A 27,196-nucleotide genomic window follows, 5' to 3' on the forward strand; every position below is an offset into this window, starting at 1 on the left:
CAAGGTGCGAGGGGACACGTGCGTGTGGGAAAGGCAGGTGACTCTGATTTAAATGGCCAGGCCAGGTGAAAACTGCAGGGGTCCTCGGGGCACTGAAGTGGACAGTCCTCAGCAGGAGCTCGACGGAGACTGCAGGTGGAGGCCTGTTTTGAACCCCAGGCCAGGGCACAGACCTGGGTCTCTGACTGTGCCCTCGGGTGACAGCCAAGGCAGAACTCCATAGCCCTGGGCTTTCATCCAGAATCGATGCTGAGCTCCCCATGCACTCTGGACGCCAAGCCTGAGCTCCCCTCTTGCTGTTTTCAGCCCAACCTGCTCTTGTTCTCTCAAGTACCAGCTGCCCATCAAGCCATGTTACCCTGTGTCTAAATCCCCAGTTATTCCAAATGCCGCCTTGAAGGCCCCCAATGTAAAGAAAGGGGCAAAGAGCTGCAGAAAGGAGATCTGGTAAACCAATTTGTGGGACCATGTTAAAACTCTCAAAAGAACCAGGAGATGCAAATCCCAATGACCATGGGATAAGCGATTTCACTTTTTAAGTTACAACGATTAAAATTTAACCTGCAAACAGAAATCATGCTTTGGAGACTGAGGTGGGATACCACACTAGCCCCGGCCTCCCTTGATTCTGAAGAACCTTTGGAAAACAACGTGGCAGAGTGCTCCCAGAGCCACACACAAGTTCATGCTCTTGCCCTGGTAACCTCACTGCCCAGAAAGCAGCCTAAGGAAATAAACCTTAATTTGAAAACTAAATAAATATGTATAGTGGTCAGTTTTAAAATATTTACCCAAGCATTATTCTGAATCATGAAAAACTGGGAACAACCCGAAGTGATCAAGAACAGGGGGATGAACCCATAAATCTCGGGCTGTTCCTGCACCAGAACGGTGTGCAGCCACTTAAAATTCGTCATAAAAACTCTACCGCGTGTGGGGACAATAGGCAGAACAGGCTGCAAAGCCGAATAGATTCTGTGTGTCTATGTAAAAGGAAATCAGATGTCGAAGAACAAGTCCTACAGAAAACGGGCCAAAGCGCTCCCATAGTTACATCAGGATGGAGGAATTACAGGCTAGTTTTTACTATTTTCTAAATATATTGATATAAACATAAAATAATAACTTCAAAACTTCTTGTAAGATGAGCAGAACACGCACCACTGAGGACAGAGCAGGAAGACTCTGAAAAACCATCTGGAACGTGACTCGGCTTGGGAGGGCCGCGTTCCAGCTCTAGACCTGAAGGATGGGCTGGGGGAGAGGCTTCCGAGAACGCAGTGGCCGCTGCTGTGTGGACAGGAGGAGGGGTCTGCGGTCCCTGTTCCCCCCATGCTGAACCCTGAGCCACCAACGGCAGGAGCTCACGTGGAAGGGTCTGGTCTGAGGGTCACCCTGTTGTACGCTGGTGTATATTATGAAGGAATGGTGACCCCCCCAGCCCTCCTCAAACATGCCAGCCACTATGGCAGTCTGCACCCCAGAGCCTCAGTGTGGGTCAGTTCCTAATGCCCGGTGAGTGAGGCCAAATGTGGGTCCCCAACACAGCTGTCACCACGCACCCTCGCTTTGGTTAATCAAGGAGCACAAAAGTTATTTAATTGCCAAGTGAGATGTGAGCCCAAGAGCATCAACCAGGACTTTCTGAGTCCCAGTTCGGACTCTGACAATACCCACCCCTCTACCACCCCCTCCCCGCCCCGCTAGCCTGGAAACCCTAAACTCTCCCTGTGTGAGGGGCTGCCATGCCTGCTGGAGCTAAGTCCGTGCCCTTCTGGCCCAGAGCTTACATTTAGGCTGGGAAATTAATGCCCCATCTGCACCGGACCGCGCCCACCACGTATGCACGCAAAGCAGCACACACAGACTTCCTGCACACACACACATGGGCACCCGTGTGCACGCACACACACGAGAACCCACAGCAGGCACAGCACAGACAGTCCCAGGCACCCTCCTCCTCCTTCCCATGGAACACTGCGGTGACAAGTTGAGGCAGACGTAAATACCTTTTCTCCTCGGTTTCCCTTTTCACCCCGTTCTCCTTGGAGACCCTGCAGGGAGAGGGGAAGAGCAGGAACACATGTCAGTCCAGCTTCTCTGTTCTGAAGGTCGAGGGCCCTCGGACAGCCGGAATGTGTTACCTCCGAGTTATAACCCAAGAAGCCACTTGGCTCCTTACACACACGTCTATCTGCTCGTCGCTTACTTTGAGGGGCACGCGGTTACTGACCACGCATCACGGGTCTGGCACTGTTCTAGGGCTGGGGATTAACAGACTCCACACCCTCCTGGACTGGCGGCCTGGACGGGCTAGTAAAAACGGCTTCTTCCGGTCAAGTGTCAGAAACACCTGGGCTGCCGGGTCAAAATGCGATTCCCGGACTTCAACCAAAGCTGCTGCATTACTGTCTAGGAATGGGGTCCTGGGAATGTGCATTTAAACTCGATCTCCAGGAGGTTCCCAAGTGCCATAACATTTCAGCATTTCTGGCCTAGGAAGAGACACCAACACTTCATTGCCACCGATACGCGCAAGGCAGTGGGTCCTCCGTGTACAGACACGGGAGGGCCATGTGTCAGGGGGCCCGGTCGCAATCCCTGCAGAAGGAACAGGACCCCTTCCCGAGGCTTGCCTTTACTTACAGGAGCTCCAATGTGTCCAGGAGGCCCGGAGAGTCCAGGTGGTCCTTGGAATCCCTGTGCAAGAGTGTTCACAAGAAAGGTGTGGGCAGGGGAAGGAGAGGCAGGGCAGAGGCAACACCCAGAGATCCCTGCTTCTCCCCTGCCACGTGCTGTCCCTGCTCTACTTAGAGTTCATGCCACCCCCTGCGGGGAGACCAAGTGTCACCATGATTCTCACCCCTACCTGCTCAAGTTCGAGGAGCAGCTAGAATGTGTTGCCTCCGAGCTATAATGAGGCCAGTGCAACAATTTCCATTTCCACTTGCCCTGCGCCCCGTGGCCTTTCCACGACCCGGCCAGGATCTGTGCCCAGCTTCTGAGCAAGCTGCGGGATTCCTGCAGCTCCTCATTCACACTCTGCCCAAGGGCCAGCGGGGCCTGGACAAGTCCTGACAAGGCCCAAAGCGGGCTGCAGAGCCCTGAGGCTCGTCTGCTGCCTGGACCCTCAGGTGCTGTGGATTCGAAGCAGCTAATGTGGAAATGTCTCTTAAGATCTATTAAAATTAGAATGTGCATTTCTTCAGTTAAAGGTATCCCAATTTTGGTGCTCTATTCTATTGAAATAAGCCTCAGTACACAAGAAGTGCACACACACACACATATACACGCATACACATACACACACATACACACACACACACACACACACATACACACACACACATACACACCCCCCGCATGCATTTACTGCTGTCTTGATTTTAGTGAAAAATGAAATTAGAAACATCATTTAGGGCCATAATAAGGAGAAGGTTATGTAGGTTATGAGGCACCCGTATCATGGAACGAAACGCATAGATGAAGAGAACAGGTGTGGAAAGATGTCTAATCTGTCATAAATGAAAAAGATAAACAGCAGAGTATGGTATGACTCACTTTTTGCAAGAATTCAGGACAAACCGCGTATGTGAGGCTATAGACACCCAAGCGTGCATGCGGTTATATGGGAAGCAGGGGTGGGGATGTCACGCCAACTACTCTGCACCTCAAGCAACCGGTTTTGCACCAAGATTTATCCCCTGGAAACATCGGAGGAAAGCGACACTTACCCGCATGCCCACCTCACCAGGCAGCCCCGGCTCTCCCGGCTCTCCTGGCTCCCCCTGCACACACAACACGGTGCTGATCAGAACCCAGTGGGACACAGGCCCAGGCACGCCAGCGCAGCCCAAAGCCTCAGGGACATCCGCGTCTGGAACTCAAAACCCATCACAGACACAAGGTAACCACCCGTGAAAGGAGACCCAGGCTGCCCTTGGAGACGTCCCGTGAGCAAAGGTGCTGGTCTTCATTGCAAGGGGGACAGCTCAACCCCCCTCACTCCTGCTGCTAGAGGTCAGCAGAACTAGATTCAGACACAACAGTGGAGAAAGCAGAGTGACTGGAGTGACAAGGAGGGCCTTCTTCATGGAGGGGCCTGGCCATCTGGGGGGGGAGCGAGAGAGCGTCTGCGGAGTATGGAGCCCCCCTTTCTCTCCTGGTCTCCACGCAGGCCTCCTGTCCTGGGTGCTAAAGGCTGAGGACGTAGGAGGTGCTCGTGGTCAAGGCTCCCGCTCCGAGGCCTGCCCACCCGTGGTGAACACCACCAAGGGAACACCCAGAACCAACCTCCCTTGGGTTCCTGGTGAGAATGATCCCTTCACGCTCGAGTAGCCTGGCCTGCCCAAGTTGATCCCTTTCGGTCTGGGTTTCTGGAGCGTGTTCTAACTCAGAGGCAGGAATAGACAGGTGGAGTCGGGAAGCTGATAAGATGGAGGCTGGGGGCCACATGCAGGGGACGGGGTGCTGCTTAGGTCCCTCCCCGACTCCTCAAGCTACGAACTAGAGACCTGGGCGAATCCCCCACTTTGGGCCTGGACTTCACTCCAGGCCGGGCTCCGGGACAACAAAGACCTCCAGTGCAGAACTGCTTGTCAGCTGAGTGAGAAACTCGCCTGCAAGGGCTCGCAGGCAGTGCCCGTGGCAACAGCTGCAGCTGCTGTCGCTAATATGATTAGGCTGACCTCTGGGGACCTGGGAAGGTCGCGGTACACATGAGCCCCAGCTCACGCCTGGCCCCTGCCAGAGGCCGCCCCGCTCAAGGACACGGGCTCTGATCAGGGGGCTGCCAGTGGGGAGGACGGTGGGAGCAGACGTACCCGCATGCCTTTGCTGCCGTCTCTTCCAGGGAGACCGGGCAGGCCCAGGGAACCCTATGGCAGAGAGAGAGAGCACTGGTCAGTGCAGGATAAAGAGCACAGGGAATGCAGAGTCTCAGGCTTCACTGGTGACCTACCACATAGGTTGGGGTCCACATTTTAACAAGACCCCCAGGGGTCCATATGCACCTGCCAGTCCCACGCCCCTCCCCTAACTCACAGTGTGGCCCTTCCTTGCTCCGGGCTCAGTGTCACACACCCAAAGCACAGCGTTCTAAGTCTGGGCCAGATGGACACTGGCCCCGACACCCCTTTGTTGCAGGGGGGGGTGCTGTCCTGGGCACTGCAGGATGTCCAGGTGCATCCGTCCCTACACACCAGTAGCACTCCCTAGTGGTGACAACCAAACACGTCTCCAGATACTGCCACAGGTCCCCTGATGCAAACTCGCCCCTAGCTGAGCACCACTGGGCCAGAACAGGTGTCTAGAAGGATTTCTGAAGCTGGTGCACACTCCATTCTAATGGGTAGAAGCCCGTGATAGGCATACTCATGGGGCAGCTGTGGGGAGGAAGGGGGACACAGGCCAGGCTGGTCGTCTCCTACACACACCTTGGAGAGCTCATGGGGGGGCACTGAAACACAGGGACTCCAGGATCTCTGAGCTCCCGTCCGACTCCGACACCATTCAATTCAAATCAGAGGATTCTGCCAAGACCTTCAGTCCAGGGTCCCCTGCCCCTCAACCCCCGTCAATTTTCTGTGGGACACTGAGCAAGTCAATGTCTCTTTCCAGGCTCTCCCATCTGTGAAATGAGGTTATTGGACATTCAGACACATGTGCGAACTGATGAGTCCGTAAGTAATATCAAGCAAACACTGTGGTACAGCACGTCCTCTGCTTCTACTCCTTACAGTCCTCAAATAACCCCACGAGAGAGGTCTCGTCGTTCTCTCGAAGGCGTGTCAGACCTTGTACATTGTTCACCTATAAATGCAGATGCATGTGTGTCTGTACGCCTGCACACACATACACGCTTCTAGTTTCCATGAAGTGCCTTCCACAGACTCAATGCTCCTTCTAAGTCAGTGTGATATTGAAAAGACAGAGAACTGCAGCCCTGGTGTCAGACAGACGTGATCTGCGTCCCAGCTCAGCCCCTTTCTAGCTGTGGGACCTCATACACAGCCATGCTGGACGGCCATGTGTGTCACTGGCCTGTCACCTGCATGGAAGAAGAGGCCAGCAGGACTGCTGCCAGGTGAGCGAGGGCTTGGAAATGCAGCACGTGCTCAGCTGTGGGGCCGTCACGGGCTTCCAGGCAGCACGCAGTCAGCACAGCTGCCCTGCCCACGATCACTGAAGGAGTAGATGGAACCACACTGCCCAGGCCCACTCTTGGCAAGGAAATGATGCCGTCCCCTGTGCGCCATGCACGTAATATGCTGGCTGGGAAGGTCACAGGAGATGCGCCCTCCCTCCCTCGCAGAGCAAGTTCACAGTGAAGACAGGGCACCTTTGCTCACATAACACACCCATCTGCTGGTTAGTGGCGTTTGGTTCTTAGGCTCAGGCCAGGAGGCTCTAGTCCTGGAGACTGAAGGGATTGGTGAATGTGAGGAGGCTTCCAGAAGGGATGTCTCCCCACAAGGCAGCCTGGGGAGGGGAATCAAAGACCCGTAGGCTGAACGTCAGCTCCTGCCCCCCTCACTTAGTGGAAGGAGGGCCCCTTGGGGCAAAGGACTTAATATCTGGGGGGCTCAGTTTCACTTTCTGTGAAATGGGAACAATCACAGCTACTGCGAAATTTTTTAAGTATTAAATGTCTCCACGGTGCTCCAAGTAACATTTCCAAAGTTGGTCTGGATGATACCAGTTTGATTTGTAATTAAATTGTGAGGGGTTGGGGGAAGGGAGGGGGTTCTTCAGTCAAATAGGTTTGTGAAATACAGAAATACGGAGTTAAACCCAGTTAAACAGGTTCCTTTACAGCGGGTTTCCTTGAAGCCTTGAATGTGCTTGGTGCTGGTGGCTGTCCGGTGTCCTCGCCTAGCCGATCTGGCCACGGGCTGTGTGAGGGGCTGCACGGGCTCAGTGCCCACACAAGGAGAGGCGCCTAGACATTTCTGCACCTCATCATGGGCAAAACCGAGTCCTTTTTACACCTGTGTCAAGGAGATCAGGCTGCCATTGGCAGGGATTTGAAAGTGCTGGAAAGGAGAGTTATTTACAGAGTAAGAGGAGGAAAGACGGACCGTCTCCAGCGGGCAAGCGCTGCAGTCAGGTCCAGTCTGGGGAGGGAGGACACTTGCTCGTGGGCCTTCAGGTACCTGTGGCTGTCCTCGGTTGGCTACAAGGGGCAGGAGAGCAGGGTGTGGATGTTCCGCAAGAGGAAGGGCTGCTCAATGTTAGGGACCCGGGGTTTCGTCGGCACCAATGGGAGTCGGGTGCTTCCTGGGGTCGAACCACCAGCAGCGTCCTCGAGGGAACGGCTGCCCTTACAGGCGATGTCTCGGCCACCATTTACACATCCACACAATGGGGATGAATCCCTGTCCGCCTCCCCAGCGGGCTGTTTTGGAATTCAAGGGTCCAGAGATGAAGCAGGCACCCAGCACAGGCAGAAGTGATCTCTGAGTTCCTGAGTGCTGACGAAACACCCCTTCGCCTTGTTTCATTGGCACCAAGAATGCAGAACTAGCAGCAATATTACAGGGACGTTAATAACCGCACAAACCAAGTGACACTGAAGAGGCTGCTCGGAGCACTCAGTCCTCACTGAGCACGCACGACGCGCCCAGCATGGAGTACGCTCCTTCCAGCAGTGCCTCTAACTTGTCCCAGGACACTTTGACAAGAACGACACAGCTGTGTTCTACGCTTCATAGTTTATCAAATGCAAGCACAGAGATGCCATTGTGGGTCCACAGCTGCAGCGTCTATACCTGGAATATGCCCTCGGGGCCCCAGCACCGGCCTCTCTGCGGCGTTTGCACGCACTGGTTCACGGGATGCTCGCAGCCCTGCGGGCCAAGTGTCTTTATCCTCACTCTATACAGAGCACTCGGGCACAGAGGGCGTGACGGTCTCAAGCCCACACAGCTGCTGCCATAGCCAGGAGTAGCCAGGCTGAAGCAGCAGGTCCTGAACGCCCAGCCAAGCCCCACTCCCCTTCTCCAGGGACCCTGTTCCTCTCCTGTGGCCTCAGCCAGCCTCGCATCCCGGGAAAGCAGCAGAGCTCCTTCAGCTGCCTGCCCGGAGGCAGATGCCCCATCAGGCCAGGATGCTGGTGGTCAGGAATAGGGCGGGCTCGGCTCCCCAGCTGCAATGTCTGTCTCCAAGGCCCATGCTGTATCCCCTGCCCCATCCTGCACCGATCTGAGCGGATGGCAGGGACCCCAGACTACTTAGATCTTGCTTCTCTACAACTCTAGGGCTAAATTCAAGATTTCCCAAAAGGAGGGATATTGGAGAAGAATAAGGACCTCCTCTGAGGACATGCCCTTCCCTCTATATGTACTTCCCTCTACAACCAGGCCTATCGCAGGACGAGGTGCAGAGCTCCCCCCAGGTGTTGGTTACCCAGTTAAGATGGTGGGTCCTTGAAAGGCCAGTCTGTCTTCTGGCCGCTGCAGCTGAAGCCAGGGGAAGGGGTGTCTTGGTGGGCTCCTGCCTCAGGAATAAACGGGGGTGTGGGCAGCAGGGCATTGGATCTCCCAGGACCGTCTAATAAAGGGAGCTGGGGAGGAGACCAGAGACAATGCCAGAGGGAACTCCAGAGAGTTCCGGAACCTCCTCTTTGCCCAGTTGTCACATTCCAGCCTTGTTGGCACTTCCCAATAGATGCCCAACACATATCCGGACGAATCTGTCTCATTCGCCGGACAGGAGCTCCAAGAGGTGGGGCGTCAGGGCTCAGCCCCTACCTCCCTGTCACCACGGCCTGCTGGGGACAGGATCCAAGTGCCGTCTGCTTCGATCCCTTCCTGGGCCCTGTGGGCTCCTAAGCGAGACAGCAGGGAGGCCCTCCTACTTTAAAATTAGGCTTGCAGGTATGAAAGCCTCAGGGACACAGTGAACAGCAGGGCATTGTACAGAAACAGTGGTCTTGAGAGCCAGCCAACTGCGGCTTCAAACCCTCCATCACTTAGTACTGATGGTCATGGCCTAGTTAGCCAAATGCTCTGATACCCAGTCTTCATCTGTAAATAGGGATCACAAAGCTGGCTCAGGATCAGTGCTTCCCGAGGACAGGGGCGGCCTGGCAAACTGGTTTGGAACCAGCAGCCACTTCTGCTTTGTGATGGGTGAGCTACCCATGTTTTGTAGCCTAAGACACTGAGTACAGGCCTCCTTAGAGGTGAATATTTTCTCTGTCTAGAAGGATAGCATCTCTTTTCAATCTTATTTTACATGGTTAGGATAACCAAGCCAGCACTGCAAAATAGATCCTGAAAATTTCCACTTACAAATCCTCATGAGATCCAGGCATTTATTAGACAGGTTCCAGCTCTTATGAAGATTGTCAACCTGACCCAAATATTTCATGTTTTCACGTCATCTCAGCTCGGCCTCCCAGAACACCACCATGCCCTGTGATATACCTTCCAAAATCCCCCAGGGGGGCTCCCCATTCGCTGTCTGCAGCAACTTTGCAAAGGGCAAGGTACAGCCCAGGGCTGCACGCTCTATCCCCTTAGGAAACTCACCCTCCCTCTCTGAGCCTCGGTTCATAGAGACCCACGCTGCATTCAGATGGGAAAAAGGGTGTGGACATCATTAAAATGCCAGTTGTTGGTATAGTTCTGAAAACAAGGAACACGTTCTCCAGCCCGTGGGGTGGATTAACTAAAGGAGAAGAATGGAGTTGCTCTGGGAATTGGTCAAGTCAGGCACAGAGTGATTTTTAAAGGGAATATGTGTAGCTAAGATCCACTTAAAGTTTAACAAAAGGAGAGAAAGGGAGGGAAGGAAGGAAGGAAGAGGGACGCAAAGGCAAGGGAAGTAGACTGGGCAAGAAGGGTCTGGGTGGCCATGGAGCCTCAGCCACCTGTTAGCCACACAGAACAAGTCACCTCCCCTCCTGGGTCTCAGCTCCTTCACCTGTGCAAAAGTAACGTGAGAAGAGTTGTACCTCTGGCCCAAGGTGGTCGGTGAGATGCCCGGAGACAATGCCTGGGGAAATGCTGCATATACAGGGAAATCCAAACAAGCATCAGGAACTATTATTTTGGGTAAACTATCCAAACCTCCACTCTTCACCTGTGAAAAGGCAGTCACTCAGATCAAGAGGATGACAATAGATAATGCATATGAAACCCGCTACAGAAGATGACCAGGGCTTGGGGAAGAGGGGTGTTGATGCCACGTCAAGGCGGACCTCTCTGTCCACTCCCCCTCCCCACACACACACTGCCTCCATGGTCTCACTGGGAGCCCCCAGGAGGGTTACATGTGGCAGGAGCTATCTGCTCACGCCCACTTTCAGAACCGGACCTCCAGGAATTATGGGGTTGGTTACCTCATTGGGTAAAATACAGACAAAAGAGAGAGCAGGCATTTCCCCTGTTCTGGTTAATTAACTATCAGGGCTTTTTCTAAATGTTGACAAAGATATTGCTTCATCTCTAGAAGTACACCTGTAAGAGGCAGAGGAGGTCCTGCAGGTGGGGTCTGAGGAGTCCTCTGGGCAGCAGTCCTCAAAGTGTGGCTCCTGGACCAGCAGCATCGGCATCCCCTGGGCCTTGTTAGAAAGGCAGACGCTCTGCTCCCCTCCCAGCCCCCTGAACCAGACACTTGGGGTGTGGGGCCCAGCAAGCTGGGTTAATAAGCGCTCCCGGTGATTCGGCTGTTGTCAAGTCTGAGAACCACTGCTCAGCCCTGATAAATGCCGGCCATGGGGTCAGAAAAAATGAGCACAGCTCCTGGCTCAGCCACACGGAGAGAGAAACTCACTTGGCTCTTGGTCACATAGTTAATACGCTTGTAAAATGAGGGCAGCAGTATTTACCTCCAAACTAAATAGCATGTGTGAGAGTCCTGGCAGACTACAGTCTTCATAAATACCAGGCACTGCTATATTCTCAGATGCTCTACAAATTATTCTACGTGAACCAAGGAAAGGAAAGGACACCCCGTACTGTGATCAGCCCCTCTGGAGCACATTTTCCAATAACTCTCCAGGCTTTGGGAGGCTTGCAGAGCTACAGAGGCTCCCCCTTGGGGGGAGGTGGGAGCCCCGACATTTTGCAGCTGTCGGCCGTCCCTGGGGATAAGACTCATCGATGCCCAGGATGCAGAAGACATCATCTGGTGTATAAAAAATGTAACCCTACGCTGGTATAATAGTAATTATACTTAACATTTATGAGCACTTTTTATATAAAAATATAAGTCATTTATTTTCATTAGTTCATTTCATCCTTACAGCAACCCTCTGAGATGAGTAGTGGTACAGGTGCCAGTTTATAGACGAATAAAGTGTTACACAGCCTCCAGTCTGTGTCCAGGGTCCACACCCTCAGCCTCCCCTGCCCCCGCGCCATCCCACCATCCAGCAGCCCAACATTTGCTCTTCCCACAAATACTCCCTGCCTCCTCTACAAAGCCCTAGGTCTTGTGACTGGTCCGTTAGGCTTGGCAAGTGCCTGAGTGTCAGACAGAGGTGGGGAAAGGTACAGACTTTCCTATTCCAGCTCTGCCTGGGGCTGTGAGATCCGGGAACTCAAAACTTCCCCAACGTGTCCTTCAGCACCACGGACAGGGTCTGCGGCGCCATGATTCTCTCAGCGTTTTGCCCCCAACCCCACAAGGCTACTTGAGGGCACATAAGCAGCTAAACTTATTTTTCCCGAAACCCTTTAATTATTATAAAAATAGAAGGCCTTCAACCACAGTTATCCAACTCGATAACCATGAATAATGCACATTAATGCACAGGCTAAGAATAGGAGATGGGGCTGCTGATTAAGACAGCCGTGAGCAAAGAGAAAGGGACCCAGAGCTAGAGGCAATGGCATAAATATATCTTAGAAGTTTCACACATACAAACACACACGTATAATTTATACTTTATGGCTCAGGAGCTCTACAAAGCAGTCATTACATAAAATAAGTTGATTCCCATCAGGGACATGGTTTTTGAGGGTCAAGGCTTCCCAGATACCAGCACTACTTTCACGGAAGGGCAGAGAGCTGACGTTGGCCATGCAGTGGATAGAAGTGGGTCACTCTGTGACCTTGGGCATGCCCCAGACTCCCTAAGGGGCTGCAGAAGGCTGATATCAAACTAAACAGCCTGGTATATAGCAAGAGCTCAGTAAGAGCTGTTATGATTCTTTCCACCATGTGGCACCTTCTTTGAGACCAAGTCACCACACTGTTCCACATAAAATCACCACGGGTCAGGGGCGCCTGGGTGGCACAGCGGTTAAGCGTCTGCCTTCGGCTCAGGGCGTGATCCCGGCGTTATGGGATCGAGCCCCACATCGGGCTCTTCCGCTATGAGCCTGCTTCTTCCTCTCCCACTCCCCCTGCTTGTGTTCCCTCTCTCACTGGCTCTCTATCTTTGTCGAATAAATAAATAAAATCTTTTAAAAAAATCATCACGGGTCAGCCACTGAATTCTGCACGGCTCCTATTGCTAACGTCTCTATCCCATTCTCTCAGAAAGAATCAGTGAAATAAAAGTGTACCCACTACCCCCTGCTGTGCCTCACTTTTCACTTACACCAGAAACCCCTGATGTGTAGAAGCATCTTGTGGTTTCTGGAGACCCTTCTTGGGCCTTGGTCTGGAACAGAGACACCAGGCAGAAAATCTCTATTTGGCAGGGCCCTCTCTTCTTTCCCCACCAATTCTGCAATCCATTCCATAAAGACTCCATGAAATCTCATCTCACAGTTTCAAGTAAAGCCTGCCCTGGAAAGCCACCCAAGAAAGAACTAGCTCAGGGGGAAGGACCTATCCTTTTACCCTGGAGACAACCCACAGTGTGTTTGTCATGTTGACATCAGTGTGGTGTCATTGTGAGAGCTGGTCTGACTGACCCCTGCTGTGGGGTCCTAGGCACTGCTGTGACTGCCTCACAGAAAGGGCCTTCAGTGAGCTCAGACTGGACTTGAATGGGAAGGCCAAGTCCAGCTGTCACCAGCTCTGCCCTATCAGCTGTGCAGTGGCCAGAGTGATATTTTCCTGGACACACTTTATCATCCTCTGGGCACCCCACTTTTGCTCTCAGGTGCAAATATGTTGCATTAATCATACCTCAAGGCTTATGTGCCTCATTTTGCTGTCCCTCCTCAGTCCCTAGGAGCCCTGCCTGCCCCTAAATGGGTAGCTGTTAGGATTTTGAACAAGCCAGAGCTATTATAAACTGTGTTGTCCTCTTCCTATAGCTTCTTACAGTGAAAACATCAATGTATGTGTTTTCCAAGTCTCAGTGGCTTTTCCACGAAATGGGGGGAATGCCAGTGCTCACTGGGAGGAATGAATGAGAAGGTGCTCTTGGGACCTCCTGGCTCTGTGCAGGAAGGCTCAAAAGTTCCTGGGTCAGGGGCGCCTGGGTGGCACAGCGGTTAAGCGTCTGCCTTCGGCTCAGGGCGTGATCCTGGCGTTATGGGATTGAGCCCCACATCAGGCTCCTCCGCTATGAGCCTGCTTCTTCCTCTCCCACTCCCCCTGCTTGTGTTCCCTCTCTCTCTGGCTGTCTCTATCTCTGTCAAATAAATAAATAAAATCTTTAAAAAAAGAAAAAAAGAAAAAAAGTTCCTGGGTCAGAAGCATCCCTAGTATTTCAAGAGGCAGAGGGCAAAGTGGGTGCAAAAGGAGGAACCCGGTCTCCAGGGGGAGAAATACTGAGAGAAGGCCAGAATTGGAAGGAGACATGCAGAGGAAGGGTCTCTTGGGGCCCTGTCACAGCAGGTGTGATGTGCACTCCAAACACGTGGACTCTATCTGCCACATACGCGTGGTGCTGAGCGGTGGTCAACAGGGAATCTGTCACAACAGCATTTTACAATCAAACGCAAATTCACCCACGCTTGCACATTTCTAACAGGATGGCGAGGGTAAGCGGGAGGAGGACAGTTCCTTGGAACCGAGGAATTCCCGGCGCCCTGCCCCACTGCTGGAAGGGACTTTTGGGCAGGTGGGCCCCCAGTGTCCCTCAAGTCAGCTGCCTTTCCTGACAGGCTGGGTGCTTCACGGTCCACAGTGAGGTGGAGGAGCCTGTTTTGTCCTCGAGGCCGCATGTGCAGAACCTGTTGGTCTCCTCAGACCTGGGGACCAGGCTGCCTCTGCTGACCGCTAGGAACCTGGCTTGCCAACAGCCCTTCGTTTCATCATGTTGGCCTTGGACTCTCTCCTCAGTTTTCCACGTGGCAGCATCTTTAGCTTTGTGATGACCCAGCATACGAAGACTCTTCTACGTGAGGACTCGAGGACACTCAGGCTCACTGCTCTGGGATCCCTTTCAGGACATTCAGCAGAAGTTTCTAGAAAGGAGCACCCGGTCTACTTGTTCAACTCAGATTCCTCTTTTACCACGTCTGTCCTGTCAGGTTTATGATCCCGGCAAGAATTGCAGAAAACCATAGAAGACAAGGGACTGATGTTTGTGTGACCTAAAACTCTGTCTGCTACTGGGCCAGCCAGCCCAGGAAAATTCAGCTGAGTTCCTGATATTCGCTCGTATATTTTTTCTGGTGCACCATACCGTGAAATCTGAGCACAAAATCCATATGAACTTTTATTTATTGCCATATGGATTTCTGTGGAAATGCTTAAGAAAGGACTTTCTAGGGGCTGTTGTTTTTGAGCTTCTTTGCTTCTACCAAATGCTGAGTACTGAGGCGCTGACCCAAGCATGGCTTTACAGGACACTCTGCCCCAATTTTGTCCCCTGTAGGTCTCAGGTGCCCTTGCTAGCTCTAGGGCGTGATCCGGGCTGATGGGGGCTGTGGAGCCCTCTCCCACGCTGTCCCCTACTGTGCTCCACTCCAGGGAAATGCAGCCCTGCCCCACCTCCCCGCCCTGGCCCTGGTCCTGGCCAGCCCTCCCCTCCCGCACCCCAGCCCCACTCTAATGGTAATAGTAACACCAGCTGCTGTTCGTACAGAGGACAAGGCTGGCGGGAAATGCGCCGCTCATGTAGCAGAGCAGCTGGAGACGCTGCCGGCATGATCACTCAGCAGCGTCACTTACAAGGATCCATTTCAGTCGGCCTGACCTCTGAGCGTCACCTCACCCCGCTCCAACTGGCTCATTTCACCACAGCAAAATGGCTGCAGGGATGTCAGGGCTCCCTCCTCACAGCCGTGGGCCCAGGGGAAAGAACATCTGTCTCTGGGCTTCGAAGCAAAAGTACTGAGTTTGTCTGGTTTGAGCTAACTCGGATAATGTGCTTGAACTGATGGCCGTGCTCAGGGAATCCGAGCCTGGATGGCTGGCACCCGATTCTTGCTAATGCTTGCCCGAGTCGTTTAGCAGGTGCCGACGAAGTTCTTTCCTGGATACCCTCACTGAACCCTCACGTCCACCTGAGCAGAGCCCATGGTTGGTTCTACTATCTTCCATGCACAGGAGAGGAAACTGAGGCACCAAGCACTGTGGAGAATTCCCCCTGTTCCCCACCACCGATCACGGTTATGCAGCAGGAAGGGGCAGTGCCAGGGTCCCAAAGCCCGACCCTCAGCCACTGCCATGTTCTGCCTTTTGGACCCATCAGTTGTCCTACCATCCAGTGCTCAGCAGACCCCCCTGTGCGGGGAGACAGGACGCTTTCCTCCAAAATCACACCGTTTTGGGATTTCACGCATGGACAATTGTGAAGGTCCTATACTTAAAAGGATTTTCATTATATTAAGATTAAGACTTAGTCTTTGGTTAAATATTTACAGACATTGTAACACCAGGAAGAGTAATTAACAAGACATATGAAACACCCCAAATCCCACTACCCTACGTGCTGGCGGTTTGCCCTGCACACGCGCCCTTTCATGAGTGAGCACATAGGGCTTCCTACACTGTATCTCATTTGCATGACGTTGCATGCCTAGCTCCCAATCACAAGGTGTTCCTAATTTTCACTCGTGCCCATCTGGTTGCTGTAATGCGATGTTCCATTAGGTGGTTCCCATTTTTCGTTGCTGTTGTGGTTGTCAAGAGTTCTTATAAAAAATACAGTCAGCTTGTGGTAATTTTGTTTCTGCTTCTGTTTCTCCCTTTATATGAATTATGCTCATGATAATTTCCTAGACATTTCTTTTTGTTTCATTTCTTAGTACCCCCTACAGTAGAACACCAAGTGTCCTAGGAAACCCTCAGTGTGCTCTGCTGATGTGACCATCCTCCGCTCCTCTGTCCCCTGAGGCCCAGGCAGGGTCCTCGGCGTGCACAACAGCGTGGGGGATGGAGGCCACAAGATGGCTCGTTTAGAGACCAGTAGGAAGACCCACACTCTGGATGGCGTGAGTGCGTTCATGCAGGTCTCCTCCACAGAACTGTGAATGAGCCCCGGGATGGGGGCCCAACCTGGGTTTTAGAGCTCTGTGGACCCACCACCCTCTCTCACGTACTGGCTACTTAAATGCCACCTATTAAAGAAATACATGTCTCTCTTGTATGGATTTTAGCAATTGCTTCTAGCAGAAAAAAGAAAGGCAAGGGACAGATTTTTACACGTGCTTATCACATGCCAAAGACGAAGCCAGGTGCTCTCATTATCAACCTCCTATAATCCCCACAACAGCCCTATAGGGTAGGCATCCATGTTCCCATTTTACAGATGGGACACTGAGGCTCTCAGAGAGACAGCCAAAGATCACCTGGCCCCTGCAGAGCTGGGATCCAAACCATGTCTGCCTAGCTCCCCAAACCTGCTTTCTTTCCATCACCTGAGCCCACGTTTGAGCACAAATCCAAGGCTTCCTCTTCCCTCCTTCCTCCCAGATGCCAGATTTGCAAGGAAAAGAGGACAACCCCAGAATGGCAGAGATGTCCCCAGCGTCACATTGGGCAGGAGCCCTGCAGAGAGAAACTGGAGCGGACCTGGCTTGCAGACACCAGAGGGCACTGTGGGCCTAGGAAAGGGACACAACCCAGTGCCTTGCCATGTCCTCTCTGGCGGCTTTGGTCCCCAGAGCAGAATGACCCTCAGGATGCACCAAGAGGAAGCTCAGCGGAAACTCACATTTTGGACTTGTTTCTGTTGTTTCTAAATCTTTTTCTACGGGTGGGGCTCACGATCCAGCTAATGCAACAGACGTCACCTCCATGGCATCCAGACCGACTCAGTGCCCGCCCAAAGGAACCCTCACGCCAACGTCTCACCGCGCTGGTCGATCTTCTCCGCAGGGAAGAACCGAGGGCAGAGGGCACAGAGGTCATCACCCTTCCCTGCTCCCTCTGACTACATCGGAAATGGTCCCGACCGGCCCAGGGCAGTGGCTATACCCCCTCATCACCACCACCACGCCAGCTGCAAATTCACTGAAAATTACGAGCGTAACAGAAACAGAGCATCACCAGTTTGAGCGCTCCCTGTGCCAGGCACTGCGTCAGACCCTTCACGTACGTTCTCTCCTTTAGTCCCACCCTGCCTTATGTGGTAGAACCATTACCCTTCCCCTTCCCCCTTTTACAGAAAAAGAAACTGAGGCTCAGAGTCACCCTAGGACAGACATGCGGTTAGCACGAGGTGGAGCGAGATTCTGAAGCTGGGTCTATCCCACTGCAGTTGGTGGCCCCCTGCTGGGTCGAGCTGGCCCTCAGTCTTGGATGGCGGGTGTCCAAGATCCACTCATCCATGTGCTCGTTTGGCCAGCACGTACTTAATGCCAGGTGCTCCCAGACGCGTGGGAAGTTCATCCTCCCCTCCTCTCCTTTAATGGTCCCAATGCCTGGGCTGTGGGGGCAGTTTGGGGGCACCCCCTAAAAGGCTGTGCCCCTTCCCTTAGCCTGATTTCATATCTATTAAAACACTGGGGGAGATTGGCCCCAAGAACCCCACGGTGAATATGGGAACCAGAGAGGAAGTCAGCTTCCAAGACAAGGAGCAGAAGCAGCCCGGGAACACAGAGCCACGGCATGGTCTTGGGCATCTGATGCGGGAGCCGAGGAGAGTCAGAAGGCCAAGAGCTCCAGCAACTGTTCTGCTGTGTGACCTGGGACCAGTCACCTACCTTCTCTGAGAGCCAGTTTCCTCAGCTGCTGGGGAAGGGGAGCTTCAATCAGCCCCACAGCCTCCCTTCCCTTTGGTAATACCCAGACTTTGTATTTCCCACCATCCGACGCACTTGTGACCTTGGGCTGGTCACTTGACCTCTAAGCTTTGTTCTCCCCATCTGTGAAATGGGCATAAGTAGCACCCTCTCTAAAGCACTGGCTTCATCATGAGACATAAGGTATGGGGCACACTGGCCCTCATGAGAGGCAACATACATCCTGATAGTGGTTAATTAGACACCAGAAATACAAGCCACACCATCGCGATCAGAGAAATACGATTCCTGGGCCCACTGGGCTCCAGTCCATCTGACCCCCTCGCACAGCGCCACTGCTCTGGAGAGAATATTCATTAGAGAAGCCAGTTTGCTGGGCCCTGTCCAAGTGCGTTAGTCACCATGGCCTTCTCTGCCCTGTGGACTCTATCGGTCCCTTTGACCCAGCCTGGTCTCGCCTCATCCTCGAGGGGTAAAAGGGAGCAGGAGACTCTAAGTTACAGAAGAGAGCCCCAGGGGCTCGGGCTGCGGTGGGCTGATCACCAAGTCTCAGAGCTGCCGCCCACCAGGGCCTTTATGCATCATCTCGTCCCACCCCCTCGTTTTTACAGATGAGGAAGCAGAGGCCCAGAGAGGGAGGTGACTCACCCCGAATCACACAGCTAATATATGGCAGAATCCAGACTCAGACTTTGCTAAAAATGTTCAACTGCAGGAGAATGTCAACCAAGGACAGAGCCGGAAATGCCGGAGTCTATCTGGCTGCCCATCTGTCCTGCCGGCACCGAGGATGTGAGGAGGCCTCCCTGGCTACCACCGTGACCTGGCAGGTCCTGACTGTGGGACCGCAGGCAGGGATCTGGGCCACCAGGGAGGGGCCTGCAGCCATCAGGAGAATAAGGCTTCCTGTTCTGAGCTAAACCAGAACAGACAAGGCCGAGATGCCCCTGCTGCTCACAGGAGAAAGAGGCCCATCACTTCCCGCCTGGTGACACCAACACAGGAGGACAGCTCATCAGCCAGAGGCCATGCTGGTCCAGGAGACACACGCTGGTTCACCCAGCAAGCATCACCCAGACCCAGCACCCTGACTTCGAGGGCTCTGGCAGCCCCAGTCCTGACAGCAACATCTGGGTGTCCTGTTCACACCTGTGCTCCAGGCCCACAGGACCCTAGCAAGCTAGCAACGATAGACAGAGGCAGTTGCTGACCTCGAGCACCGAGCCCCCAGGTGCCGTGCTTTGAAGCCACACAGGAACCGTGGACGGTGGCCGCCGCCAGCCCCGTCTTCAGGGTCAGGAGACCCAGACTGGAAAACTGACGACAAAGTCACACTGCGCTGTGTGTCCGTCCCGCGGCCTCTCAGACTGCTCAGTAACCTCGCGTAGGGGTTACTGGGTGTGCAGGTGTGTGCACAGCTGTGCTTCGGACAGGGATGAAAGAGAAGTCCTCTGCGGACTAAATGAAGACACAGAGAAGCAGGGGAGAAAACAAATAACATGGCCACCCTGTCTAACAACGGGGCTCCGGCTCCGGACTCCATCTCTTGTCTCTCGCTCGCTCACACACACACACACACACACACAACTGGGGTCATCCCGTACAGATATTTCCCGTGTGCTTTAAAAGTTAACCAACTATTATTTTCATTTCCTAGGTCATCAATTGCTCATCCACATGTGGTTTTGTGTCCCTGAGTGCCGCTGCATGATTTAGCCGTGCGATAACGCGGTTCGCCCTCTGCCCACTACGCGGCACGTGGTTGATTCCAGTCTCACTTATGAATGACACTGAGTGAAACATGGGGGTAGGCACGTCTGGGCATCCTTGTTTGGCTCCGTAGAGTAAACCTCTGGAGTGAAAGTACGCAGTGAGAGGGGACCTACAGGGAGAGAACGGGCTGGCCACGTGAAAGCCATTTCTACGGTAATGGAACAGAGTGGCACCTGCTCCCACAGCCAGCCCTACGCGAGGGGTGGAGAAAAACCCTCCAGGCTCCATGGGCACTGCGTTCTGAGCCTGCGCTCTGGCGAGATGTTAGCACAGACACATGCCCCAGAGTCCTGTGGCTGTCTCTCCTGGGACACGGAAAGTACATTTTTAATAGTTGGTGGGAGTGAAAAATAGCATTTTAGTGACACTCTGATTTTTATTTCTCCTTATAGACTAACAACTTAAGAAAGCTTTCCTTCCCAGAAGAAACCCCTATGTCCTGGGACCTGTCGGGCTTGTCCTCCTTATGATGAAGGTAAAAGAAGGTACAACATTCCTATTTGGGGAGAATGCGTACAGGCCTGCCTCCTATTTCCTCCACCGCTCTGCCTGCCTCGTCCTGCTGCTGTTCCCTGTCATCTCCCCCTGAAACTTCGCCAAGTCTCCTGGCGATTCCCCAAATTCCTCTGCTCTCTTCCCTCACACCCACCTGGCACGTCGCACTCAAACATGCCCAGCATGTCTGACCACGCACAGACACTTCAGCGTCTTCCCAAACTGCAGACAAGGCCTGAACACGCTCTGATATCTAACGCCATGCATGCTGGTGCTCAGACCTTCTGCAGCTCTGCGTCCCGCTCCCTAGGAGCCCCAGCGAGCACCCTCTGCTCCAAGCACCGTCAGTCACCCACGGCCCAAACAAACATCCCCTTCCAGTTGTGCTCGCACATGCTCATCTCCGCCGAGCAGCGCTGCCCACTGCATCTGCTTCCACCGCCCAAGTCAGGGGAGCCCCTGCACTGAGGCTCCTCACTCCACCCAGGAGACCTCTTCTCTCCATTCCGATTCTTCCAGGCACCACGTCTCCCAAACCCAGCACCCCCTATCCTGCTCCGTGGCCAGCAGCACGGCCCCAGAGGAGTGAGAATAGGGAAATGCTTACCTTTTCACCCTTCTCTCCTTGGACAAAAGGCCCTCTGCCCTAGAAAAGGAAAGGAGGCACAGATTTAGGACGGAGAATTTCCACACACAACCTCACACATAGCAGCAGCGCCCCAGGGTCTGAAAGGGTCGGGTGCTTTCTCATCAGCTCTGCGAAGGAGCGTCCAAAACAGATGATGACCCTTACTTGTTGAGCATTCATTCTCGTGGGTATCACCCCATTTAATTTTTCCAACAGCTCAATATTACGGTACTCGTATTTTTTCCCTTGTGAGCCTTACTAAGATAGAATCCACCTGCTGTATAATTCACTGACTTAACGTATACAAAGCAACGGTTTTTAGTGTATTTACAGAATTGTGGAACCACCATCAAAATCAAATGTAGGATGTTTTCATCAGCTGAGCCAGAACTCTGTACCTCTTAGTGGTCACTCCCCATGCCCGCCACGTCCTGACCTAGGCAAACACAAATCGACTTGGTCTCTGTAGATCTGCCTCCTCTAGACGGTTCAGATACACAGAATCCCACAATAAGTGGCTCTTACAGCTGGCTTCGCATCCCGTGATTTCTCAGCAAAGTGCTTTCAAGCTTCATCCATGTGGTAACATGTATCAGTGTTCCATCCTGCAGAATCCCATGCCACCGCATGAATGTAACACACAGCCCGTTTATCCATTCACCACATGACGAGCACTTAGGTTGTTGCCACTTTTTGGTTATCATGAATAATGTTGCTCTGAACATTTGCCGACAGATTTTGTGAGGGCATACGTCTTCATTTCTTTTGGGTATATATCTAAGAAGTGGATTGCTAAGTCACTTGATCATGCTGTTTAGGCTTTTAAGGACGTCCAGACTGTTCTCCAAAGCAGTGGCACCGTTTTGTACCTGCGATGTCTGAGAGTCCCAGTTTCTCCACCGTCCTGGCTGGTCTATCCATCACTAGTGAGGCACTTGGGTCTCTAACCATCATCACTGACTTACCTATTTCTCTTTCCAATTCTGTCCCTTTTTGCTTCATGTATTTTGGACTCCTGCGAGATGCACAGATGTTTATAACTGTTTCCAATTTCTGAAAGATTGACACTTTGAGCATTCTAAGATACCCCTCTTTATTTCCACTAACGTCGGGTTTTAGAGTCTATTTTGTCTGATATTGGCACAGTCACTCCCAATTTTTCAGTTTTCCATTTTCAAAATATATATTTTCCATCCTTTTACAGCCCACCTATTTGCATCTTTGAATCTAAAGTGTGTCTCCTGTAGACAGGCTAGAGTTGGGTCTTGTTTTTATGTCCAGTCTGAATATACAGCATGATTACCGATAGAGCTGGTTTCAAATCCAGGTTATACTACCTGAATTCATACTACGTCCGGGGAGATTTATAGACACCCCCCTCCCTACCTGGTTCTGGTCCCTCTTCCCCCAGTCTCACGCTGTGCCTACACCTGCTTGTTCAACGCCCCATCACACTGTCCTCCTGCTGCACTAAGGCCTCTATCACCCCCACCGGTCAGGCAGGAAAGGATCTTACTGGCTCTTCTCCACCCACACTGACTCGTTTTTCTCTCTTGCTGCTTTCACAAGTTTCTTCGTCTGTTGGCGTTTGGGCTACAATCTTTCTGAGAATGGCTCTGTTTGTGCGACCTTGATTAGAGTTCACTGAGCTTCCTGAATGTGTAGATTACTGCTTTTCACCAAATTTGAGATTTTTGTTTTCCCCATTATTTCTTTGAATACACTTTCTGCTCCTTTCCTCTCCCGTTCCGGCAGCCCCATTAGGTGCATTCTGGTGCCCTCCCATGCTCTGTTCATTTTCCTGCCTTCTCTTTCTCTCTAGTCTTCAGATTACAGAATCACTATTGATCTGTTGGCGAGAATGCTGGCCTTTTTTCAGTAGGCTCATTCCTACCTACCACTGAGCCTCTCCACTGATTCCCCTTTTCCTTTCAGTTATAATTTTAAGCTCTAGAATTTCCATTTGGGACTTTTTTTTTTTTTTTTTTAGAAACTCCTATCTCTTTACTGATATTCTGTATTCGCTGACATGCTGTCATAATACCCGCCTTCCTCCTTTAGGAGTGATTTCCCTTCATCCTTTGACTATCACTGTGACGGTGACTTGGCAGGTTGCGTTTGCTCCTCCGATCCCTGTGCCCCATCACAGGCAGACCCCGTTCCCTGCTGCTTTTCCTGGGGGTCACAGGGACATCCGGAGAACCACACACAGTTCAGTCTGGATGTGGGCAGATAGGAGCCAGCCAGAGAGGGGAGGGGAGGGGAAAATAAGGTGTGGAAAGACAGCAAAATTCTTCCTGGTGGAGGAAGGAGCATGTGCAGTGGTCAGTGAGAAGTGACCAATTTGGAGACTCTGAGCTGCCAATCGGGGCTCCCAGATTCCAGGGGTGGAGCGTGGGGGGTGCAGGACAGGGCAAGAGTGACAGCTGGGGCCACCTCTGGCGGGCCTGCCATGCCCATGGGGAGGAGCTTGGACTCCACTCCGAGGGCAATGTGTGGCTTGGCCTCCAGCTCCCATGAAGTGTTCAGTGCATTCTCGCTGACATGCATGCGTGGTGGAAGCCCAGGTCTCCCACACTGGCCCTATACTTACCATGTCACCTTTTTCTCCCTTGGGTCCAGGAGCTCCAACCAGCCCAGTGGCTCCCATGTCTCCCTGCAGGGTGCAAACCAGAGAGGAGCACTGGGTCAGGTCCCTCGACGGGGCTCCCCCGCTCAGGCTGCCCACTGCCCACTTGGCCCTCGACGCCCTGGCAGTGGCTGAGTTTGTCCCTGCCAACTTCACAATGAGGCCATGCTTCCCACCCCTGGAGAAGGGGGAAGCATCTAGGTAATTTCTCCAACCTCTCAATTTCACAACTAAGGACATCCTGAGAAAGTGAGTGGGAAAGCATCATGCATTTGTCCCCGGGACTGGTCCAGCCCCAGAAGGGGAGTGAGAAGCCCTGGGGTTCAAACCCCCACTCTCCTGCTTCCTGTAAGAGCATCATTACTCTTTGGGCCTCAGGCTCTTCCTCTGCAAAACGGACATGCTGTTATGAGCACACATAAGACTGAAAGCATGAAGGTGCTTTGAAAGCTGCCAGGGGTCAGCCAGAGTCCCCAGATTATGCCACCTGTATGCCCTGGGCCCTCCCAACTGTCCATGAAGACAGGGAGGGCAGGCAGAGGAGAAAACAGTGTTTGCAAGGGAAGAAAGTTCACCAAGGGCCGAGCGTGGGACTGGAGCAGTCTGCTACCGTGTGTGCCACGAGCCAATCCAACACAGGCTGGGGTGCCCGACACGCGAGCCTCAATTTTGTCTGTTTTTCTCTTCTCTTGGTAGCAATTTCACCTGGGTCTACTCCCACCTCATTCATCCTCGGAACAAACTGCCAGTTGGCTCGTGCTGCTCCCCTGGCCTGTCATGCCCTTCCCCTGCCTTCTTTATGCCGAACAGCTCCCGTGCATCCTGCTGGACCCCTGGGCCCCTCCACCCTGGCTCTTTCCACAGGGGATCCCACTCTTCTCTGCCACTCTTCTCTGGCCACCAGCCTGTGAGCACTGGGGACAGGGCTCTCTCATTCACTATAGTGTCCCTGCGCCAGAATGGGACCCGGCACCTGGAGTCACCAGACCATGACACCTGACCTGACCTGAGCTATATCTGGGTAAATGGGGCCACTGGGAGCCACAGCTGTTTCTCTGGAGTATTAACCTTGGACTGGGACAATCTGACCTGTGAGACTGAAGGGTCAGGATGGCAAACCATCTCTGAGGGAGCCAGGCTCATCTCCAGGTGGCTGAGCATGAGTCCCTCCCTAGCATTCCCTCCCCTGCCTCGTCCTCCCTGCTAAGGCCACCGCTCAACCCTGGATCTGTTCGACCACAGCACAACACGGTCATTCCGTAACCAGCCACTGCCTCTAACATTCTCCACTTACACTTCCACAAACCCCTGGACACCTTTGCTCTCTTCTGACAGCCGAGAAGCTGAGGTTACAACCCACGGGGTGCCCGGGGAGGCAGAAACCCCTGTGCTATGCAAGGGTTCTTGCAAGGACCATGTGGCACCCGGGACTGCCCTGAGCTGCTCTTCTTTGGCACCAGGGGAGGGGAGGCCATCAGGGGTGTGTGTGTGTGTGTGTGTGTGTGTGTGTGTCCAAGCTCCCCAGCCCAGCAGAGTGGGTGCAGAGCAGAGAAGGGGAGAAAGGAGGGAAAGAGAGAGCTAGAAGGGGAGGGTATCATCTCAGGTGTTTCTACCACCACACTCAGCCCCTCTTTCAAACACCAGACCAGGTAACGGCCTGCGTGACTATGGGCAATTCTCATCTCTCTGGGTCTCAGCTTTCTGAGACCAAAGTAAGGATGCGAGAAGATAGCCCTGTCCAGCTCTGTAAGTGCTAATAACCTGGGGAGGGATGGAGACAGAGAGGTGGCTGAATGACTAAGGAGGAGGCCCCTTGAGGAGGCACCTGGCTTTGAGCAACGAGTTCGGAAAATTTGTGCAAAAAGAATTTCATGCAACTTAAAGAAACGTTACATGCAATCTAAACAGATAGATTCTTACAAGCCCAAGCCCCAAAGCTGCTGGAATATAGAGGCCTAAAGGGATTGACACAGAATTAGTGGACCACAGAGGGGTTCACCCGTTGGAGCAAATGGATGGGAGCCAGGACCTTCTCACCCAACCCCTTGTAGCTCGTATTTCCAGACTGAGAAACAGGTTCAGGACTTCACAACACTTGCTCGATCCTTCTACTTGAACAAGTTCGGAAGCAAACACCACAGGACGGTCATCTAGCACGATGCTTCGTCTCTATGTAAATAGCACAGCAAAGCCTAACCTGGGCCCCAAAGCGCCCCTGAGCTGTGCCTGTACTGACCTTTGGGCCGGGGAGTCCCACGGGGCCATCAGAGCCCTTTTCACCCTAAAGAAAGAAGGACAAAAAAAAAAAAAAAAAAAAAAAAAAAAAACAAGAAGTAAGATTCTGTTTAACTCCCCCTCTGCCTTCCGCAGTCCGTTATCCCTCCACAGGCTCCCAAGCCAGTCTCTGAGTGAGCCACGGGCAGCCCACAGGCGGGACACGGTTTCCTGGAGCCGAGAGCCCCTCTTCTTGCACTCCGACCGCATGGGATACTTTGGCGTCGCCTCTATGCGACCGTCGGGAGAATAAAGACAGGAACAAACAAGATGGTACCCAACGGGTACTGTTTCCCTGATGATGCCACCCCTGGAGGTAAAAATATCACGGGGCCTGCTAATCGTTTCCGTAGTTATTAGTCACCAAAATACCAAAGCAACATGTGTCTGTAACCTACCTCTAAACATCGTTCACTTCCCAACATGCATGCTGTTTGTGTAAAAGATCTGATTACCAGGTCAAAAATTCTCATCTGTCAAGCCGTGGGTGCGCGTAAATACTGCCACACTGCAAACCAATGTACCATGGTTCACACACTCGTATGCGTGCAAACCTCCCCACGCGAGTGAGAAGGAAGCAACACCACATCCATTTACGTGTGCGCACCGCCCATCGCTAAAAACACTCCAGCTGCGGCTGCGTACTTAGCTACTCCAGGAACGTGCTTGTTTGGTTGGTTTTTAAATGTATTCATAGATGTCATGTGCACACGCAAATGGGGGTAAATAAATAATGTTTTGTGTGTCTGACCTCACAATGTGCCCATCGAATGCCTGGTACGCAGTTCACGCGCACCATGCTTGGGTCTAGAGATGGAAACATGGACCCAAGAGGCACATTGACCCAGGAGAATAATGGAAGTGTTCTGTAAACTGAACCCAAGATTCAAACTGCTGGAAGCCAAGTCTGCCCGTGGCCAGGCTCTGCCTCCCCGAAGAGAATGCTCAGATCTCCTGGGGTCCCGTGGGCCGTATCATCTATGGAATTGAAGAGGGCGAGACAGAGGCCAGCCCTATTTAATGAGGTGGTTGTAGAAGCTCTTCCATGTGGTCTCTTCTGGGGGGAGGGAGGAGAGCCTCCCTTCCCCTCACGCACCTGTGCATGGGAAGCAGGCCCCGGGGGTGAGCTCCCCAGGCTGGGTGTGCCTCGGCGCTCCTGGGCACAGTAGGCAGACCGCACATTGAAGCATTTCTGAAGACCACGTGCTATGTGTCTTAAAACCTCAGTGCTCAGCACACAGTGGGTGCTTACTGGTTACTGTCAGATAGAAGGGATGGTTGAGGAATAAAGGAATGGGTTATTGGGTGATGCCGCCTAGAGTTTGAGGCTGAGAATCTGTAAGGTGATTGAGC

General features: G+C 52.8%; 1 protein-coding gene across 5 annotated transcripts in view; it reads right to left on the reverse strand.

Annotated features, from left to right (window-relative positions):
• Positions 1-27,196, reverse strand: part of COL22A1 (collagen type XXII alpha 1 chain) — a 248,445-nt gene that overhangs the window by 146,826 nt on the left and 74,423 nt on the right. For all 5 annotated transcript variants that reach the window (XM_026495370.4, XM_048212494.2, XM_048212495.2 and 2 more), the window contains 7 exons: positions 25,806-25,850; positions 23,534-23,596; positions 20,920-20,958; positions 4,824-4,877; positions 3,735-3,788; positions 2,647-2,700; positions 2,010-2,054 (listed from right to left, as the gene is read on the reverse strand). In XM_026495370.4, the coding sequence (XP_026351155.3) occupies positions 2,010-2,054; positions 2,647-2,700; positions 3,735-3,788; positions 4,824-4,877; positions 20,920-20,958; positions 23,534-23,596; positions 25,806-25,850 (354 nt within the window). The remainder of the gene's footprint in view (positions 1-2,009; positions 2,055-2,646; positions 2,701-3,734; positions 3,789-4,823; positions 4,878-20,919; positions 20,959-23,533; positions 23,597-25,805; positions 25,851-27,196) is intronic.

Source organism: Ursus arctos, unplaced genomic scaffold (assembly GCF_023065955.2).
Source record: "Ursus arctos isolate Adak ecotype North America unplaced genomic scaffold, UrsArc2.0 scaffold_6, whole genome shotgun sequence".
Lineage (NCBI taxonomy): Eukaryota > Metazoa > Chordata > Mammalia > Carnivora > Ursidae > Ursus > Ursus arctos.